The 20,739-nt window shown below is 40.6% G+C and overlaps 1 protein-coding gene across 2 annotated transcripts in view; it reads right to left on the bottom strand.

Annotated features, from left to right (window-relative positions):
• Nucleotides 1–20,739, bottom strand: part of AGBL4 (AGBL carboxypeptidase 4) — a 1,420,515-nt gene that overhangs the window by 1,322,566 nt on the left and 77,210 nt on the right. The window contains exon 3 of one of the 2 annotated variants that reach the window (XM_050961715.1): nt 20,088–20,212. The exons of the other annotated variant lie outside the window; for it this stretch is intronic. Coding sequence (XP_050817672.1) covers nt 20,088–20,212 — 125 coding nt within the window. The remainder of the gene's footprint in view (nt 1–20,087; nt 20,213–20,739) is intronic. 2 annotated transcript variants of the gene reach the window in all.

Here is a 20,739-nt window from a genome sequence, read left to right as displayed (position 1 = left end):
ACCACACACACACACAATTATTCAGGCAGGAACCTTTAAAAAGATGTGGGACTCATTCTTTTAGTGTAAAAAACACTCTTTCTATAACTTCAGTTCCATGATTCTACATTTCTAACGTAAATAATTTTCAACAATAGAAATGAGGTTACACCAAATCTGTGTGGAACACAAGTAATTTTGGGGCTAAAATAATGGCACTTGAGAGGTATGCCACATGATACAACAAATGAAAAGTTCTTACATGGAAACAAAACTAAGTGTGTCACATCACTGATATCATGATCATCTTAAGCAGCACTGATTTTGTTTATGGCATTTATAATGCATTTTTGACATTCTGAGTGACAGACGCCACCATAATAGAAAATTAAACACACCTGGCTATTTAGTTTCCCTTAAGCAAAAACCAGTGTTAAATTTGAAATATAAAGTATGCTTGAAGTAATTACAAAATAGTGACAACTAAAACGTTCTTGCAGACACCAGGAATAAAGAATATGAATTTAACACTGTCTTGGCAAGAACAAATATTTCATTAGGGCAGCAGTTGTCTCATTTGAAAGACACTAAGAATGAATACTGTCTGTATCTAGTATCCTATCTGTATTCATTACTTTTTAAAGGATGATACATGTCATGGCAGCTTTGGATACTTTCATGGAGATGCACACTATACTGCACTTACCACAGCTTCACATATACCCTCAATCTAGTCTAAGTACAACACGAGTATTGATCCAAAATAAAATTATATGTACTTGAAAGGCTTCCAGCTTGGTAATAGACTCATTTACAAATCTAATTTTATACATGACCAATATAGGCATAAGTTTCTATAATGGCAAAATTACTTTCTTTCAAGACAACAGTGTGTTCAATTGATTTTTCTTTTTAAAAATGTTGAGAGGAACACACAAGTTATATTACATGTCATTACTTTCTTGATTTAATTAAGATTTTATATGACTGTGCCATTAAATAAATAACCAGTTCAGCCACTAGAAGTATCATCCAACCCTATGTAGTTTTGATTTTTAACAAAACTGTTTCAATACCCTATATGGAGATCAGCTGAACTACTTAGGAAAAGTTCACAAATCTCTTTCAAATATAATGATTTTTGTTATATATGGACATGTAATTCAAACCTCCTCCTTAACAAAAGAAATGTACCTATACTACCTTGTGTTAGGATCCCATCAGCTCCCACATGGTAAGCAGTCTTAGGGCTGGGTCTGTATTTCTTTCTTTAAATTTGTAAACATCTATTCCAGGTTCTAGGCATCATAAACATCAAAGCTGACTCTTTTAGACCTATCAGCTGCCTTAGATACTACTGAATATAAGGTACTGTTAAGACAGAAGTGAAAGAAGATGCACAAGTGGCTTGATTCCTGTGTTTCTTGAGAGGTCTCAGATGTTGGTATTGGGTAGTTGCTTACCTGTCTTGAGTGGTCACTTGTGGGGTTCCGCAGGTTGTATTATGTCATATCTTACGTTCAACATACACAAAACCTTTAGGAAAATTAGTGACACAACAGGGTTTGTGATACCTACTATACTCAGGTGGAAGATGTCTATGGAAGTGATACAGAGTGTATTTGACAGTAGTGTTTCAGTAGATAGAGTTCTTCTACCAATCATAATTTATCCACAAATTATCCACCTTAATGTTAGGGGTCAATGAGCTGAGGGAAGTGGTCCCATCTTTCAGATGAGACAAAATGCCCTGGTCCTGAACACATATAGTCACAGAAGATATCATGCACATTGTTTGTAAGATGAGTGTTAATGCCCATGTCACAACCAAATTCCAATTCTAGTAACCACAGTCTGCCTACTTAAACTTCATTTAGCGATTATCTTCGAAAAGTCATGGAAGACGTGAGATTCCAGAGGACTGGAAAAGGGCAAATATAGTGCTAATCTATAAAAAGGGAAATAAGGACAACCTGAGGGATTACAGACCAGCCAGTTTACTTTCAGTACCCAGAAAGATAATGGAGCAAATAATTAAGCAATCAATTTGCAGACACCTAGGAGGTAAGGTGATAAGTAACAGTCAGCATGGATTTGTCAAGAACATATCATGTCAAACCAACTTAATAGCTTTCTTTGATTGGGGTAACAAGCTAAGTTCCCTGTAAGCTGCACAGCAATCTATTTAGCCCCATGCAGGCACTTAGAGAACTCACCCAGGGACCCACTTACCCTGGCTCCAATTCACCCTGTGGCCCAGACCTGCCACAGCCAGATCGGGCCTAGGCATAGCCCCAGGCGCGGCCAGGGCAACGCAGCCCAGGCCAGCCCCAGGCGCGGCCAGGGCAGCGCAGCCCAGGCCAGCCCCAGGCGCGGCCAGGGCAGCGCAGCCCAGGCCAGCCCCAGGCGCGGCCAGGGCAGCGCAGCCCAGGCATCCCTCCCCTGGACTGGACCTACTGGGCCAAGGGAGGGGCACCTATTCTGCAGCCCCAGCCCCAGAGCTCCCACGGTGGAGACAGGCGCCTCTCCCCGCACAGACAAGATTCTGCTGCAGGGAGAGAGCTGTGGGGGGAGTATCACCCCCACCACATAAATTTTGTTATGTGCACCAATATGGAGATGATGTGTCACATATCACCTCCATATCGGTACACATAACGAAATTCTTTCTACACATGGATGGGAAGAATTAGAGGGAATACTGGTAACAAACCTTCTGGAGAGGGAGGAAGCAGTAGATGTTGTATATCTTGACTTTAGTAAAGCTTTTGATAAAGTCTCACATGACCTTCTCATAAACAAACTAGGGAAATACAACCTACATGGAGATATTATAAGCAGGGTGCATAACTGATTGGAAAACCATCCCCAGAGAGTAGTATCAGTTGTTCACAGTCAAGCTAGAAGGGAATATTGAGTGGGTCCCACAGGGATCAGTTCTGGGTCCGGTTCTGTTCAATATCTTCATTGATGATTTAGGTAATGGCATAGAGAGTACACTTATAAAGTTTGTGGATGATACCAAGCTGGGAGGAGTTGCAAGTGCTTTGGTGGATACAATTAACATTCAGAATGATCTGGACAAACTGGAGAAATGGTCTGAACTAAATAGGGTGAAATTCAATAAGGATGAATGCAAAGTACACCTCTTAGGAAGGAACAATGAGCTGCACACATACAAAAATGGGAAATGACTGCCTAGGAAGGAGTACTGCGGAAAGGGGTCTGGGAATCATAATGGATCACAAGCTAAACAAGAGTCAACAGTGTAACACTGTTGCAAAAAAAGCAAACATCATTCTAGGATATATTAGCAGGAGTATTGTAAGCAAGACACAAGAAGTAATTCTTCCACGCTACTCCGTGCTGATTAGGCCTCGACTGGAGTTGTGTCCCGTTCTGGGTACTACATTTCAGGAAAGATGCAGACAAATTGGAGAGAGTCCAGAGAAGAGCAAGAAAAGATGATTAATAGTCTAGAAAACAAGACTTGGGAGGGAAGATTGAAAAAACTGGGTTTGTTTAGTTTGGAGAAGAGAAGACTGAGGGGGGACATGATAACAGTTTTCAAATACATAAAAGGTTATTGCAAGGAGGAGGAAGAAAGAATGTTCTTCTTAACCTGTGAGGATAGGACAAAAAGCAATAGACTTGAATTGCAGCAAGGACAGTTTAGGTTGGCCATTAGGAAAAATTGCCAGGGTGGTTAAGCACTGGAATAAATTGCCCAAGAAGGCTGTGGAATCTCCATTATTGGAGATTTATAAGAGCAGATTAGCCAAACACCTGTAAGGGATGGTCTAGATAATATTTAGTCCTGCCTTGAGTGCAGGGGCTGGACTAGAAGACCCCTCAAGGTCCCTTCCAGTCCTATGATTCTATGATTTCTAGCTGGAAATAGTTGTGTAATGTTGCTGTATTATGTTAAATGCCCGCTATATTCAAATCTAGAGATGGTTGCATTTCGGAGGAACATTAGTGATTCCTGCGGGTAGGTTAGGTTCTTTAGGATGAAAGGTGCTACATAAACATAGCGGTGAAGAGTCACAGAATGGAAGAATCAGCAAAGAATCCTGTGGCACCTTATAGACTAACAGACGTTTTGGAGCATGAGCTTTCGTGGGTGAATACCCACTTCGTTGGATGCATGTAGTGGAAATTTCCAGGGGCAGGTATATATATGCAAGCAAGCTAGAGATAACGAGGTTAGTTCAATCAGGGAGGATGAGGCCCTGTTCTAGCAGTTGAGGTGTGAAAACCAAGGGAGGACAAACTGGTTTTGTAGTTGGCAAGCCATTCACAGTCTCTGTTTAATCCTGAGCTGATGGTGTCAAATTTGCAGATGAACTGAAGCTCAGCAGTTTCTCTTTGAAGACTGGTCCTGAAGTTTTTTTGCTGCAGGATGGCCACCTTAAGATCTGCTATAGTGTGGCCAGGGAGGTTGAAATGTTCTCCTACAGGTTTTTGTATATTGCCATTCCTAATATCTGATTTGTGTCCATTTATCCTTTTCCGTAGAGACTGTCCAGTTTGGCCGATGTACATAGCAGAGGGGCATTGCTGGCATATGATGGCGTATATTACATTGGTGGACGTGCAGGTAAATGAACCGGTGATGGTGTGGCTGATCTGGTTAGGTCCTGTGATGGTGTCACTGGTGTAGATATGTGGGCAGAGTTGGCATCGAGGTTTGTTGCATGGATTGGTTCCTGAGCTAGAGTTACTATGGTGCAGTGTGCTGTTACTGGTGAGAATATGTTTCAGGTTGGCAGGTTGTTTGTGGGCGAGGACTGGCCTGCCACCCAAGGTCTGTGAAAGTGTGGGATCATTGTCCATGATGGGTTGTAGATCCCTGATGATGCGTTGGAGGGGTTTTAGCTGGGGACGTATGTGATGGCCCGTGGAGTCCTGTCAGTTTCTTTCTTGGGTTTGTCTTGCAGTAGGAGGCTTCTGGGTACACGTCTGGCTCTGTTGATCTGTTTCCTTATTTCCTCATGCAGGTATTGTAGTTTTGAGAATGCTTGGTGGAGATTTTGTAGGTGTTGGTCTCTGTCTGAGGGGTTAGAGCAGATGCGGTTGTACCTCAGTGCTTGGCTGTAGACAATGGATCGTGCGGTGTGTCCAGGATGGAAGCTGGAGGCATGAAGGTAGGCATCGCGGTCAGTAGGTTTTCGGTATAAGGTGGTGTTAATGTGACCATCACTTATTTGCACCGGGGTATCTAGGAAGTGGACCTCCCATGTAGATTGGTCCAGGCTGAGATTGATGGTGGGGTGGAAACTGTTGAAATCGTGGTGGAATTTTTCCAGAGTCTCCTTCCCATGGGTCCAGATGATGAAGATGTCATCAATGTGGCGTAGGTAGAGAAGGGGCATGAGTGGACGAGAGCTGAGGAAGCGTTGTTCCAGGTCGGCCATAAAAATATTGGAATATTGTGGGGCCATGCGGGTGCCCATAGCAGAGCCACTGATCTGGAGATATATATTGTCATCAAATTTGAAATAGTTGTGTCTGAGGATAAAGGCAGAAAGCTCAGCAGCCAGTTGTGCTGTGGCATCATCAGAGATACTGTTCCTGACAGCTTGTATTCCATCTGTGTGTGGGACGTTTATGAGGCATTACTAACTGGATATTTTAGGGGGGTAACTTCTTGAAAAAGGGGTCTTTAAAATTCTCTATGTAGCTGAGGAGTACTCCTGCTTAGTTCCAGCAATATTGGTTTGACAGAGTGAGTGGTACAGAAATTCATTTTTTTCCTATAGGTAGAACTGACCATGCATCTTTGCTATTCTCAAGGCCCAGGTGAATTGTTTTCATTTGCTTTCCATCTAAATATACAACATAAAATATATGTTTTCTCAGGTTGTTCAATGAGGGACTACTACTTGTGAATATTCTAAAATAAGGAGGAATCAGTTAAGGAGTTCTTCGTATAATGGTACTCTTCCAATCTTCAGTTTGAAGCTATTTTTGTCTTCTGACAGTATGATAACCAAGTAGTCCCAATGTAGTACAAAGGAACTCCAAGAATCCAATTTTACAGATATCAAAGAATTCCGATGTTTAAGATGCATTTTCTTTTTAGCATTAGTGATTTTTCTTCTTGCCAAGGAAAGCCTTAAACTACCCATAAAACTTTGCATGAAATTTAACTATCAATATTTAATTCCCTTTGGCAGTAGATCAATCCAGCATTACTTGATCACTTTGAAACTCACCCATCCTGACGTTACATTTCCATTACTACAAAATTAATTTGCATAAAATCTTCTTTTATGTCTACATCTGTGTTTTACATTACTGATCTTGCAACAGTAATAGTTCTAAGTTTGTATCAAAAAGTTTTCATACACAATTAAGTTCCTTTTTAATTGTTTACTACTTAAAACTGGGGTGGGAAATCAATCATGGTTATGAATTACTGTAAATAGTGAATGTAAGACAATTTGCTGTTTTGTACAATAAGCTATATAGTATACTACATACTGCACACTAGAGATACTAAAACATTTCTAAAAGACAACAAAAATACTATTTTAGAGCCAAGTTTATGAGTGTAATATAAATTTAAAGTTATATTTCTTTATCAGCATAGAGTTTGGTTTTTGTTTTGAAAGGTATTTATTTGAAAGTAAATTTTCTTGTACTATTTACCTAGCTCTTTAATCTGAATCCCACCAATATTCTGCTGTTACCATACATTGTTTATCAGACTGATATTTATACTCCCTAAAGCCACTCTCTGTAATCAAGTTCCTATTTTTAATATATTCAAATATGTTGATGAAACTGCCCAAGATATTGGTTTTGTTGGGATTATTTACCAGTCTATGTGCATATCTCTAATAAACTCTCCAAATTCCATTTTTTTAGCCTCTTAATCCATCAAATGAAGTGCGTGGATAGGCAATGTAGATAGCTCTCCATACCCAGTGTTACTCTGTTAATGTTATATGCTTTTCAAGAAATGTATCATTATTAACAAAAAATGTAAGTCAATGTGACAGATCATAACAAAAGTGGTAGTGAAAAAAATTATTAATTAGTATCAGTCCACTGAAGGGGTAAATAAAATATCCCAGAAAAGACAGGGGCAGTTGCAGGCCCATTCTCTGTATCTTAGGAGAGCCACATGGGAGACGAGTGCAGTTGCATTGTACAAGGGATTATGAGGATCTGGTGTGTCCATGAATAGGCACTTGTGCTAAAATGAGGCACTTGTGCTCCAGCCAGATTTGTAAAGCAGGATGGTGCTAGTCACAGGAAGATTAATAAAATTATGTGCAAATAATTCAGCAATGAATACGTTAAGCCAAACTTTGATATAACTGTATGTTTGATGGAATACACTACATAAAATATATTTCAAGCTGGTTATCAAATACTGTTGGATGAAAAAGATGAAAGAGTTCAAATGTGAAACTTTCAGAATTAAACTCCTTAACAGAAAAGGATACACTATCCAATTTACAAAGCTTGTTAAATATAATGTGCCCTTTCATACACACACACACACTTGCGCACGTACACACACTTAGCAGTCTTTTAAAATGAAGCTCTGGTAGGAATATGAATTTTATAAAGCACTCTGATACTAGTGATTTGAATTACTAATAATGTGAAGAATCTCTTCCTTTGGATGGGAAAGGATAATATAAAAAAGTAAATACAATCAAATTCATACTGACATACAAAGGCGCCAGCTCCCCACCACATCTGAGACAGTAGCAGCCACAGAGAGGCATTTCTGGCTCTCTGATACAGAGCTGACTAGCTCCAGTATAAATTAGAACAGACGGGGTCTCACTCTAATTTACACTGTTGGCACCACTGGCATCAGGGCCCTGACAACAATGAAGGTTTGGGCATACTGCCCTCAAACTACTTTTGATTTGCTTCCTTCTCCCCCTTTCTCTGGAGGTGCAAAGGCAGCTGGTATAGGACAAAAAGCTACACCAGTGGAGAATTCCCACAAAGGGATGTCCTCAGCTGGGAATCTCTGGAAGGTTTAAGAACAGCACAACATGGCTTTGGCAGCCCACAGAATCCAGTCCAAATAATAAAAAATGGTTACTAACCTTTCTATAACTGTTCTTCTTCAAGATGTGTTGGGTTGGTCATGTCCATTCCAATGTAGGTGTGCATGCGCCACATGCATTGCCACTGGAAAGTTTTTCCCTTAGTCGTATCTGTCAGATTGGCTCTGATGCACCCTGAAGTTGTGCCTTCAGGGCATGGTATATAGGAACCTGCAACCCCCTCAGTTCCTTCTTGCCAGCAACTCCAACAGATGGGTGGAAGGGCAGGTTTTGGAATGGACATGAGTAACACATCTTGAAGGACAACAGTTACAGAAAGGTTAGTAACCATTTTTCTTCTTTGAGTACTTACTCATGTCCATTCCAATGTACATGACTCTCTAGCACAAGGGTCGGCAACTTCTCAGAAGTGGCGTGCCGAGTCTTCATTTTTTCACTCTAATTTAAGGTTTCGCATGCCAGTAATACATTTAAAAGTTTTTAGGTCTCTTTCTATAAGTCTATAATATATAACTAAACTACTGTTGTATGTAAAGTAAATAAGGTTTTTAAAAATGTTTAAGAAGCTTCATTTAAAATTAAATTAAAATGCTCCAAGCAAAAAAAAAAATCCTCGGTGCATACACCCTCAGCCATAGCATGCCTGAGTATAAAAGAAAAAAACACTTGGGGTTTCTCGCTCTGCCCAGGAGGGGCTTTGTATTTGGTGTATGGACCCTCAGTGCTAGTAAACCTAGTAATATAGAGGGTGGCTTAGCACCCCTCCCTCCAGCCCAGGGGGGGTGAACATTATAAGCCCCGCTGCCAGCATGGGCAACATGAAATCTCAAGTAATTTAAAAAACCTTAAGAGCAGTACTAACGGATTGTAATAACTACGCGTTCAAAAAACAAAAGGGTACAACTACGGACTCGGAAGTCCTACAGTCATGGGCAATGGCATCAACGATGGGTTCAAGGCTGGACGCACGGGCATTAGGGGGCGTGGAGATGGAAGCCTGGCTGCCCAGCCTGGTGGGGCCCTCGGAGGCTGGTGAACTGGATGCCTGTGCTGCGGGAGAGGCAGCAAAAAGGAACTGAATCCTGTTGCCTTTTTTTCAAAGGGAGATGAGGACCTCTCCCAGTTGGAAAGGGTTCTCACCAAAGTGGAATACAATCCCTGGGGTTCCATGGGGGAGCTTCAGAGAGGCGTGCATACTTGGCAGGATTTACTAGACCTGTATGCCGAGTATAAAAAGCAGAGGAGTAAAAACCTAGGGGCAGCTGTGGGATTAATATAAACTGAGGCGGCCATGTGGTATCAAATGTTTTCGGAACAAAACAAAACAAAAAGTTGGGGAGAAGGGAAGAGATGTGTACCCAACAGCTAGTAAAAATTAAGCAACTAAAAGTGCAGATTAATAACCAGGTGGCAATCCAAGCCTATACCCAACCAAGGTTAATACAGCGGCTGTGGCTGCCACAAAACTCTTAAAAAAAAATCTTCTGCTGGTTTGGCACACCTCAAATTATCGACTCTGACCAAGGGGGGGCTTTTGTACAAAAAGTTCTTAAGTCGCTGCTTGTGGCCTAAATATCAAACAACAAATTCACATCAGTTATCAGCCAAAAAGCAGCGGCACTGTAAAAAGGCAAAGCCAAAATCTTAAAAACGCCCTCCATAAAATGTGCTCAAGCTTGGGAATGGATTGGCCCTGAAAGCTGCCTCCTATTTTGGCAACTTTATGCAATTCTAACCGCCAAGGTACCAAATACACCCCCTACCATCCTTTTCAGTCGTCCGATAATGTGGGGTAATCTGTAAAAATAAAAAAAAAATTTACTCGCCAATTCACCAAACAGTCGGTATATTGCCCAGCAGAGGAAAAAGCTCTGTAAAACTCACAAAGCCATAAAGGCCCCTTTAAATTAAAAAAAGGCCAAACGCAAAAAAATCGTGGTTAAAAGCATCCAAAAATGGCAAACTAGAAACAAGGTATTGTTGCAAAAACTAAAAAAAAGCAGACCACACCCTAAACACTAAGTGGGTGAGTCCGTACTCCATTGTAAACTGCATCTCCTCAGTAGTGTACCAGCTTCAGCTACCTGATAAACTAAAATGGATGCATGCCAATCAGCTCAAAACATATGTTTCTCCCTAGGTTTCTGGTCATGGTGTCGTGGGCCTCGGTCGTGAATCAGACACCTGCCTGGACCATCCAGGTTTCCATCTGCCCATAAAATTATCTAAATAATTAGAATTATAAAAAAAACAAACCTTCGCCTTTGTCACATCAATGAAAGCCATGTACAGGTCCTGATTTTGCTCGCAAGACTTTTCATCGATTTGGTGGGCAATGAAGATCATGTCAGTTGTCCTGCGGGATGGTCTAAAACTGCACTGAGATTCTGGCAATATTTCCTCAGCAAGGAGAAGTAAATGGTTTTAGAGGACACAGGCAAGAATCTTCCCTGCTATAGCTAGCAAGGCAATGCCTCGACAGTTTCCACACTCCGACTTATCTCCTTTCTTAAAGATTGTAACACTGTTAGTGTTTCTCAAGTCTTCCGGAATCTTCTCATTACACTAGATATGAAGAAAAAGTTTGTGGAGCTTCCCTGCCAGTTCTTCACCTCCAAACTTGTAGACTTCAGCTGGTATGCCATCTGGCCCTGCTGCCTTGTTGTTCTTAGTTTGCATAATAGGTTGTGTTACTTCTTCAAGGGTAGGGGGGCAGCAAGAAATTCTCTTTCATGCTGTTGAGGGTATAGATTCAATAGTGGCATCAGAGACAGATGACTCACGGTTCAGGAGTAACTCAAAATGTTCCTTCCGTCTGGCTTTGCTGTCCTTAAAATATGTTGACCCATCTTGGGCTCGGAGTGATGTGGGTCTATGGGATCATGGACCGTAAATGGCCCTTACTGCCTGAAAGAAACTCCTCATGTCATCTTTATCAGCATAAATCTCAATCTCCTTGGCCTTTTCTTGACACCACTTATTTTTGATGTCAAGGATTTTCCTTTGGGCTTCAGCCTTGAGTTGCTTGTATAACTCTTCCTTCTGCTGGTGTGATATGTCATTCTGCCACATGCGATGAGCTTTTCTCTTCTGGTCAAGCAGGGCCTGAATCTCAGCATCATTCTTATCAAACCAATCTTGGTGATGGCGGGTGATTTAGCCAATAGACTCAACACATGCCGAGAGAACGGCAGTCTTTAATCCCTTCCAGAAATTTTCATTATCATCATCAGCTATAGGCATAGCATCAAACTTCTCTTGGTGATACTGCTGAAGTTTCTCCTGAGTCACTATATCTTAAAGGGACTTGATGCTGAATTTCTTTTGTACTGATTTTGCCTGCCTGCGATGCCTTGAGGTGATCTGGAAATTCATGATTGATCTAACAAGGCGATGATCTGTCCAACAGCCATCGGTTCCATGAATGGTCCTCGTGATGAAGACATCCTTCCAATCTCGAGCTCTAACAATAACATAGTCAAGAATGTGCCAATGCCTGGAGTGAAGATGTCTCCAGGTGGTCTTATACATCTCACTTTATCTAAAGAGGGTGTTCGTGATGATCAGGTCATGTTCTAGGTATTTGCTCAAGAGGAGGATGCCATCGGAGTTAGTCTTTCCTACTCCTTCTTTTCTGATAGTGCCATTCCAGAGATCTGACTCCTGCCTGACTCTAGCGTTGAAACTCTGAGAATGATCTTGTCCTGCTTGGGAATGTTGGTCAAGACTCTGCCAAGATCTGTATAGAATTGTTCCTTGATATCCTCAGTAGAATCAAGTGTTGGGGCAAACACACTGATAACAACAGCATCACCTCCTTGGTGATCTAGTGCTTAGTTTAGGATTCGGCGCTTTCACTACCATGGCCCAGGTTCGATTCCTGGTCAGGGAACAGAGCTCTTCAATTTTAAGGCAACTATCATATGGGTCACTCATCAGCATCGGTTTGTGGCATGCCATACACAGTTTGACACCCTAGGACAGAGGCATATCCCAATGGCCAGGGCAGGCTAGCCCTGCAAGGTGAGGAACACTACTAACTACACTACGCTACTTAACTATGTTAACATAATTCTAATAGTAACTATTTACAATTTATTTTACAGAGAAGTCCACTGAGAAGCAACACTTGTGAAACGCAATAAGACAAGCAACGTTTCAGCAACCATCACAGGCAGTAAGAAGGAACTGAGGGGTGTCATAACATTTTTCCCAGATCTGGACCTTAGCGTCCAAAATATGGGTGTTAGCATGAAAACCTCCAAGCTTAGTTACCAGCTTGAACCTGATAACGCTGCCACCAGCCAGGGATTTTTACAGTGCCTAGCTCACTGTAGTCTCCCCAAAACCTTCCCTGGGGGACCCCAAGACTCAGATTCCTTGAGTCTCACAACAAAGGGGAACAGACCATTTCCCTTCCCCCTCCTCTCCTCCAGGTGTTCCCTCCCTGGGTTCCTGGAAAGATATACAGAAGCAAGCTCCGTGAATCTAAACAGAGGGACTCCACCCTCCCTGTTTCCAGTCCTGGAAAACACAAGTACCGAGAGAGCTAATCTCTCTTCCCCCCGTCACCCAGAGGGTATGCAAAGTCAGGCTAGTAAATCTAACACAAAGAGATTTTCCCCCTGACTTCTTCCTCCCACCAATTCCCTGGTGAGCTGCAGACTCAATTCCCTGGAGTCTCCACTAAAGAAAAACTCCCACAGGTCTTAAAAAGAAAGTTTTATATAAAAAAGAAAGAAAAAGGACATAAAAATGGTCTCTCTGTATTAAGGTGACAAATACAGGGTCATTTGCTTAAAATAAAAAAATGAATAAACAGCCTTATCCAAAAAGAATACAATTTAACCATTTCAGCAACTACACACATGTAAATACAAAAGAAAACAATATAAACCTATTATTGTCTTACTATTCTTGTACTTACAACTTGGAAACAGAAGATTAGAAAGCTGGAGATAGAAAAATCACTCTCATAGCCGAGAGGGCATAGACACAAGACAAAGAACAAAGAACTCACACCCAAAACTTCCCTCCACCCAGATTTGAAAAAAAATCTTGTTTTCTGATTGGTCCTCTGGTCAGGTGTTTTAGGTCACTGCTTGTTAACCCTTTTTTAGGTGAAAGAGACATTAACCCTTAGCTATCTGTTTATGACAAGGGGACAGTGGGGTGGCAGGACCCTATATACCATGTCATGAGGGTGCAACTCCAGGGGGTCCCACAGTTGACCCAACAGTTACCACTGAGGGAAAAACTTTCCAAAAGCGGTGCACACAGTGTGCGCACACTTACGTTGGAATGGACATGAGCAAGCACTCGAAGAACCACTGTTTTTTTCCTGCAGATATAACTAATTACACTGCACTCTCCAAGGTCAAGATAATAAATGAATATTGTTAAAAATCAGAGTCATTAATGATTTTTTTAAATTACAAAAAAGATCACAGAAAGGCTAAGGAGCCACCAGTACTAGCTCCCTGCATTCATAACAAATTGATCATGTGCCCACCTATCCTATAAATGGTCCCAGTTTCATATTCTGAAGGATGGTGAGTCAGCTATCTCTCTCTATAAATATACTGTATTTTATAGAGTGACTGAAAGAGAGCACGCTGAGAAGAAATTCTTCCTGATGCAACATTTGGGTCTTGAGCTGACTTTTAAAGAATTAATGGAAAGACTCGCAGTGTCATAAATGAGAGTTGGATTGGACATCTGATCAATTTTAGCCCTGTGTTGGTTAATAAAAGTGACTATAGGCTAGCATCTAATGCCATTTATACCATCAAACACTATTGGCACCTGTCTATTCTTTTCCTTTGGCCCAGTAAGGTGTATTGTATCAGTACCTCTGGGGGTGCATAATTCCAAATACTAATTTCTTACTCTCTGATGAGGAAAAAAGCCCTTCCAGATAATGGTAATTTTATGTCCTGTGTATAAAGATCATCCTATAATCAGGGCCATAATTTGGAGGGACTGTGGTCCTATTTCTGCAGAACAATGTGAACAGAAACTTGCAGGGAAATGCTTTGCAGTTGCCAAGCTATTTTCTTCGGCAGCAGGTTGGTTTGTTTGTTTTTAAATTAGATATGACACTTATGATCATCATAGTAAGGAAAACTTTGGGTACTTACATGAGTTCATGGTATCTGCAGGCCCACTGATATAAGCCAACGAACTTGACACCCACTGACATTTCAAACATACCATTCTGCAATGGGGGAATTTTCATAAATTTTGAACTCTTCCACATCAAGAACAGATATTGATGGAATGATTTCACAGCATTGGCAAACATCTGTGGGTTAATTCTCCTTTCTAATCCCAGTGGAAATACTGCTTTTGAATATGGATTTCTCATAATGGAACAATTGTTCGGAGCAGGGGTAGGCAACCTATGGCACGTGTGCCGAAGGGGGCATCCAAGCTGATTTTCAGTGGCACTCACACTGCCTGGGTCCTTCCCACCGGTCTGGGGACTCTGCATTTTAATTTAATTTTAAATGAAACTTCTTAAACATTTTAAAAACCTTATTTACTTTACATACACCAATAGTTTAGTTATATATTACAGAATATAGAAAGAGACCTTCTAAAAACGTTAAAATGTATTACTGGCACATGAAACCTTAAATCAGAGTAAATAAATGAAGACTTGGCACACCACTTCTGAAAGGTTGCTGACCCCTCGTTCAGAGTATCCACGTGTGCAGCAGTTATTTTGGGGATACATATGTATAATACATCAGAGGGGTAGCCATGTTAGTCTGGATCTGTAAAAAGCAACAAAGAGTCCTATGGCACCTTACAGACTAACAGACATATTGGAGCACAAACTTTCGCAGATAACGAAGTGGGTATTCACCCACGAAAGTTTATGCTCCAATACGTCTGTTAGTCTATAAGGTGCCACAGGATTCTTTGTCGCTATGTGTAATATGTATGGAATGTGACCACAGTTTATTACACCTATCATAACCCTCTTGCTATTACCTTGTACTCCTTCTGTCTGCTTGTTGTATTCAACTGTTATCTGTCATCATATTCTTAGAGATAGTCAAGACAGGGTCCATTGTGCATCACCTAGCATAATGAGAGTCAGTTCTCTGATTGCAGTCTCTGGGTGCTAGCACAATATAAATAATAATATTCAACTGTAAAATCTTCCAATTCACATTTAACAGAATAATTTTTAAATTTATATTTTATAAATTAACCTTCTTTGTTCCAGTTCTCAGGTGGATAAACATTTCCTGCTGATGCTTTCAAAGGGAAGCCATCTTAGAAGTGAGCCTGGATCTGAATCAATACGTACATTACTGGTACATATTTAAAATATAATCTGGGTACTACACTTGATCCAATTTGAGGTTCCATGGAGAGAAAAATTAGTAAAATTATGGATGATGTTATGAATGGCACAGCTGAAATTAATGGGAAACAAACCTGGCCCAGTAAAGAATGTTATCTAGAAATAGTCAGCAGCCTTTGACACTTATAATTACAGAAATTGGAGGCTTTGCCCATGGGACCATGTGTTCCACAGCAAATCTCATTTCCTTCATTCTCTTTCATCGTTATTGTAAGTGCAATCATTGCATGATTATAGTCCTTATGCATAACATATCCATTTCTTTTTGTACTTTCCAATATTGGTGTTAATTGAATTCACTTGAGCAAATGTGTAAAGAAATTCACTGTTCAGATCTTATCACTGATAGAGGACCGCCTGATCGAGGAGTCTGAAACCATACACTGGAGATCGAAAGGTCAAATTCTAGATCATATAGATGTTAGCTGCCTTTGCACATGCCAGTTCTTTATTCGCATAAATATAACCTTTTAACTATTTCTTTTAATTATTCTTGATTAGAAAAAGAATAAAATTAAGATGAGAACATAAAACAAATAATGTACAAAATCAAAGTTGGGGTGAGAAAGAGCTTATTACATAGTCTTCAAGCAAAACAAAATATTGAAATCTCAGAAATATTAACAAGCCAATAAAATATACTTATCATAAAAATATACCAAAAATAATTAAGGCTAGTGGTCTGACTGCCATGAAAGAGATCTGTGTTCAATTTTCTTTCCTAGGGCTGGGAGGAATCAGCCCTGTCACATGGCCATCACACAACATATACATAATGGGAGGAAGGAAGCAACAGTTTTGAAAGAGACCTATGGGTGATAGTAGACAGCAAATTAGACACAAGTTTGCATAGTGATGTAGCAGGAAAATGCAACCATTGCAGTTTTGGGCTGTATATTCTGAGGCATCAAGGAACAGGGAGTCTACAGTCCTCTCTCTAGATAGTGGAAATATCATTATACTTGGAATACTCCATTCAGCTCTGGGCTCCACGTTACCAGAGACATACTGAGGAAGTCCAAAGAAAAGGGATAAAAAATTCAGAGAGCTGGAAGGACGCACTTATGATGAAAAACCAAGGCTGAATATCAGGGAACACCTCTTGTCGGAGAGATCAGAGGCTATGGAATGTCTCTAGACATTAATGGTGGAAACCTCATCATTTGAGACATTTTAAATAGGATTGTACACACACAAAAAAAAATAGAAAATGTACTCCAGGGAACAATCCTACACTGACAGTGAGATGGACTAATAACCTAATAGGTCTCTCTTTTCCATCTTCTGTGATTCCATTCACCATCCTCAGTGTTATGAATGTAGGGGGAGAAGCAGCATACTTGTTAAAACTAAATTATTGTCTGAGGCTAGCACAGAAGAAACAAAACAAAAAAGTGTATAGCACAACTAAAGGTTCCTAATGCTTGTAATGACTGTTGTCTTTGTACCATGGTATCTTATTACTTTAGCTCTCTTTCAAATTGTTTTACCTTTTTAATCACTTGTCCCTGTTGTGTGTCAATGAGCAGTAGTTTGGTGCAACAGGAGAAAAACAGGATTGATGAATTGTGAGAAATAGTCAGATAATGAAAGATTGTGTCTTGTTTTCTCATGGTAGCCTTGAAATGCAATTAATTTCTTTGTGAACATGGACGTCACACAGTTCATGATATCAGACAAGTCTGAAGAGATTTTAATAACAAGCAAACAAAGGGCCAGAAAAAATAATGTCTAGTGAACAGACTTTCAAGTCCAAGTAAACTAAGTGATTCAAATCAAGTATTTAAAGAACCTTAAAATAAAGAAGACCAACCTTAAACAGTCCAGACACTCCATCAGATTTCCTCCCTAACTGGCTGAAACCTGATCAACAATATTTAAATGTGTAGACTTGCTTTCCTCTCACAACTTCTTTGTACTGAATCCATAATAAATGTAATGTCACATAAGAATATTTAATGCTAGGCCTAAACTGAGAATTACTTTTAGACAGAAGTAATGGGATGCTTACTTTCCATAGATTTTTACAAATATATTGTTTAAAAAACTAGTTTGTGTGTTCTATGATACACTGAACCATATGTTCTTTGCTTTTCTCATTTCCTAATAGAACAAAAGAAAATAATCAAAAAGCACAAACCAGGTTATACAGTATGTTTGATGTACCAATTTTTAAACATTCATTTAATATAGCTGGGCTGCAAAGACTAATACTGCTTATGTACCCTAGTACGAAGCCCTAAATAAGGTTCCAGACTAGATTACATTCATGCAGGTCTCATTTTAAAGGAAATTGGAGAGATGAAAAAAAGATTATAGGAAGACACGTTATAAAAACAGACCTCACAAGTCAAACTTAATAGTGAAACTATTCTCTTTCATGTAGACAACTGTGAAAACAAATATCCTGTAAGCTCTCTCTCTATATATATTGTATCTTTCCACCAGATCTCTCTGCCTCCTTGAGACAGATTCTCATTCATCTCATGACTATATAATTTGATCATAGTTGACTAAAGCACAGCAGGGAGAAAGGGCTGATAAAGTATCAGGCTCCAGGAAGTCAGATATACAATTTCATGATTTCTAGTTGTAACAAGGATGGGATAGTGGTGGATATAAAGATATTACCCCAATAAGAATACAAATATCAAGCTTGAGCAAATGTTTTCCTTCTTTGACTAAATAAACTACTTTCCATTAACTGAGAATTACACTGATTATGATAAATTCCTTGAGACAGAATGTCAGGATAAAACACAAAGAATGGCACATGACAAGTGGAATGAAAGCTTAGCTGATTTGTCAATATGAAAGTTTGCATTTTTTTAATTTAAAGCAACTGATAAAGTGAAGATTAAGAAGTTAGTTTTTTGCACCAACACTTTTAATGAAAAATAACGTTTCTAACTTAGAGACCAGCTCCTTTTTCTCTATGGTTCATTCCTGCATAATACTTTTCACTTTCTAAAAGGTGCTAAAACAATATCTATTTGTAACTCTACCTTGATGCCCCAACTGTTTTGACTGCTGGCTTGAGTCCCAATAGTTGAATGGTTATAACTATGTTCATTCTGTTTTGGATTCTTTTTCAAGTTCTGTACAAGCATTGTTTGCTTTGTATATATGTTAACAAAATAATATTGTGCTAGAGTGTTTGGCGGGCCAGGCGGCCTAGTGATTAGTGCACCTGACCTCCAACCCCTTGGCTTGCTATCAGAGAGGGCAGTAACAATGGGTGGCTCCTGTCCCCAGGTCAACAGTGTTTGGGTCTCCCACTATGTCTGGGCCTTTGCCCTTAAGTGGGACATGGTAGGGGAACCCAGGCCTTCCCTCTCTACTGGGCCTAAATTTGCCATCCTGGGCTACTTCCTACATATATGCTCCTTCAGTTTGGGGATATGGCCCCTATAGTTAGGACCCTTCCAAATTCACAGCCGTGAAAAATGTGTCATAGACTGTGACATCAGCCCTCCTCCATGAAATCTAGCTATTGGAGGGGAGAGAGAGAGGCAGGGCTGGGGATGCCCCTGCTGGGGGCGCCTACCATGCACTGAGCTCCAGCTGATAACCTTGTCCTGGATAGGGAGGAACAGGACTTCCTCTTCCCCTGCACAGCTGCTCTTGGGAGGAGATCAGACCCAACTCTGGGTACTTCCCCTGGACGTAGGAAGCTCTGCGACCGCACTGCACAAGTGAGAGTGTCCCTGAAGCGAGGGAGGTACCCAGACGTGGGCCTGATCTTCCCCCCTGCTCCAAGAACAGCCATGCAGGGGAAGAGGGAGTCCTGTCCCTCCCCCCAACCTGGCTGGGACTAGCAGCTAGGAGCCCCTGGCTGGGGTGCTCCCAGCAGCACAGGTGAGATCAGACCCACATCCCTATCTGGGAACTTCTCCCAGCTGCAGAAAGGCAGTGCAGAAGCAAGGATGACCTTCCTGCAACCCCCTTACAACAACTTTTTGACAGCCCCCACATGATCCCCTTTGGGGTCAGGTGCCCCATGGTTACAACACTGTGAAATTTCAAATGTAGACATCTTAAAATGTGAAATTGACCAAAATAACCCATAAATTTGTGGGGCCCTAACTAAATAGTCAATAGCATCACAAACAAAGTCCAAATGAGCAGGGCCCTCCATGACAAGCGGTTTCTCAAACTGAGTGGTGGTTGAAGAAGGCACTGCTTGGGGGCCTTACCCACTATCTTGTCCCCTCTCAGGCTCCACCTTCTGACTGGCTTCCTGGAGAAGGATTCTTCTCTTTTACAGACTGTTCATTACTCCTTGCCCGAGCTCCTGAATTCATTTTAACCTGCTCCTCCAGCTGCAGTGGGCTGGGCAGGCCTATAGGGGCTGAGCTACCTGGGTCCAATATTGCCTTTTAACCGCTGCAGGCCCACTCCGGGGTTTGCATAAACAATCACAAACATATACTAGTTATTACTGTACTGTGGCAATTTTAAATACTCTGGCTAGTGTATTGGTATCTATCTCCAACTTAAGTAGTTGAAAAACAAATGGTGATATCTGCTTTTCTCCATTCAGGATTCAAAAGAAAATCATTTATTGTATGGCATATAGTCACTAACTACCCTGGAAGGATTTATTTTTTGTTTAATTTTAAATAAGAAAATACCTTTTATTCTCCAATAAAGTAATTGTGAACGAATCATACTATTTAACTTGAACTTACCTGTGACTCTTTCACATTTTCAACAGTGAAGTTGAACCAAACTCGAAAGCGTGGGTTACAGGTATCCGGCCTAATGAACAGGTCATACTCAAACTCTGTGATGTGATCCACACGTCCAAGGTTACCTACCAGAGGATTATGAAACGCAGCAGTTTAACAAATGGCTGATAAACCCTAGCCCAACAATGACACAGAATGGAATTTTAAAATGCGTGACTATGACTGGCTAAAACCAGTCACATGATTATAAGGTTAATTAGCATTGTAACACAGCTCAGAACTTTTTTCGAGTAAATGTCTATTACACTCGTGAAGAAAAACAAACAAATAGGCCAAGCACAGTTAAAAAAGTCAATACGGAAAAAAAACCCCACCAATAAGGACTGTTATAATTCATTCCCAATGACTTTTTGTTCTCTCTGACCTTTGATTCTATCTGTGAATGTTGTCCCATCATCCCTTCTGTTACTCAAAATCCCCTCTTCGCTCACATAAATCTCTTTGCCACTCCCACTCCCTGCTTACAGGGATTTCTTTCTTCCAGGTGCTACTAATGTTTAGGAATACCTACTTAAAAACAGTGCCAAAAATTCTATTGCTCCCCCTATGGCTGATTTTCAGGACTTCTCTGTTTTCCTGCAGATGCTCAAGG

Source organism: Gopherus flavomarginatus, chromosome 7 (assembly GCF_025201925.1).
Source record: "Gopherus flavomarginatus isolate rGopFla2 chromosome 7, rGopFla2.mat.asm, whole genome shotgun sequence".
Classification (NCBI taxonomy): domain Eukaryota; kingdom Metazoa; phylum Chordata; order Testudines; family Testudinidae; genus Gopherus; species Gopherus flavomarginatus.
This window is presented reverse-complemented; position numbering and strand designations above follow the sequence as displayed.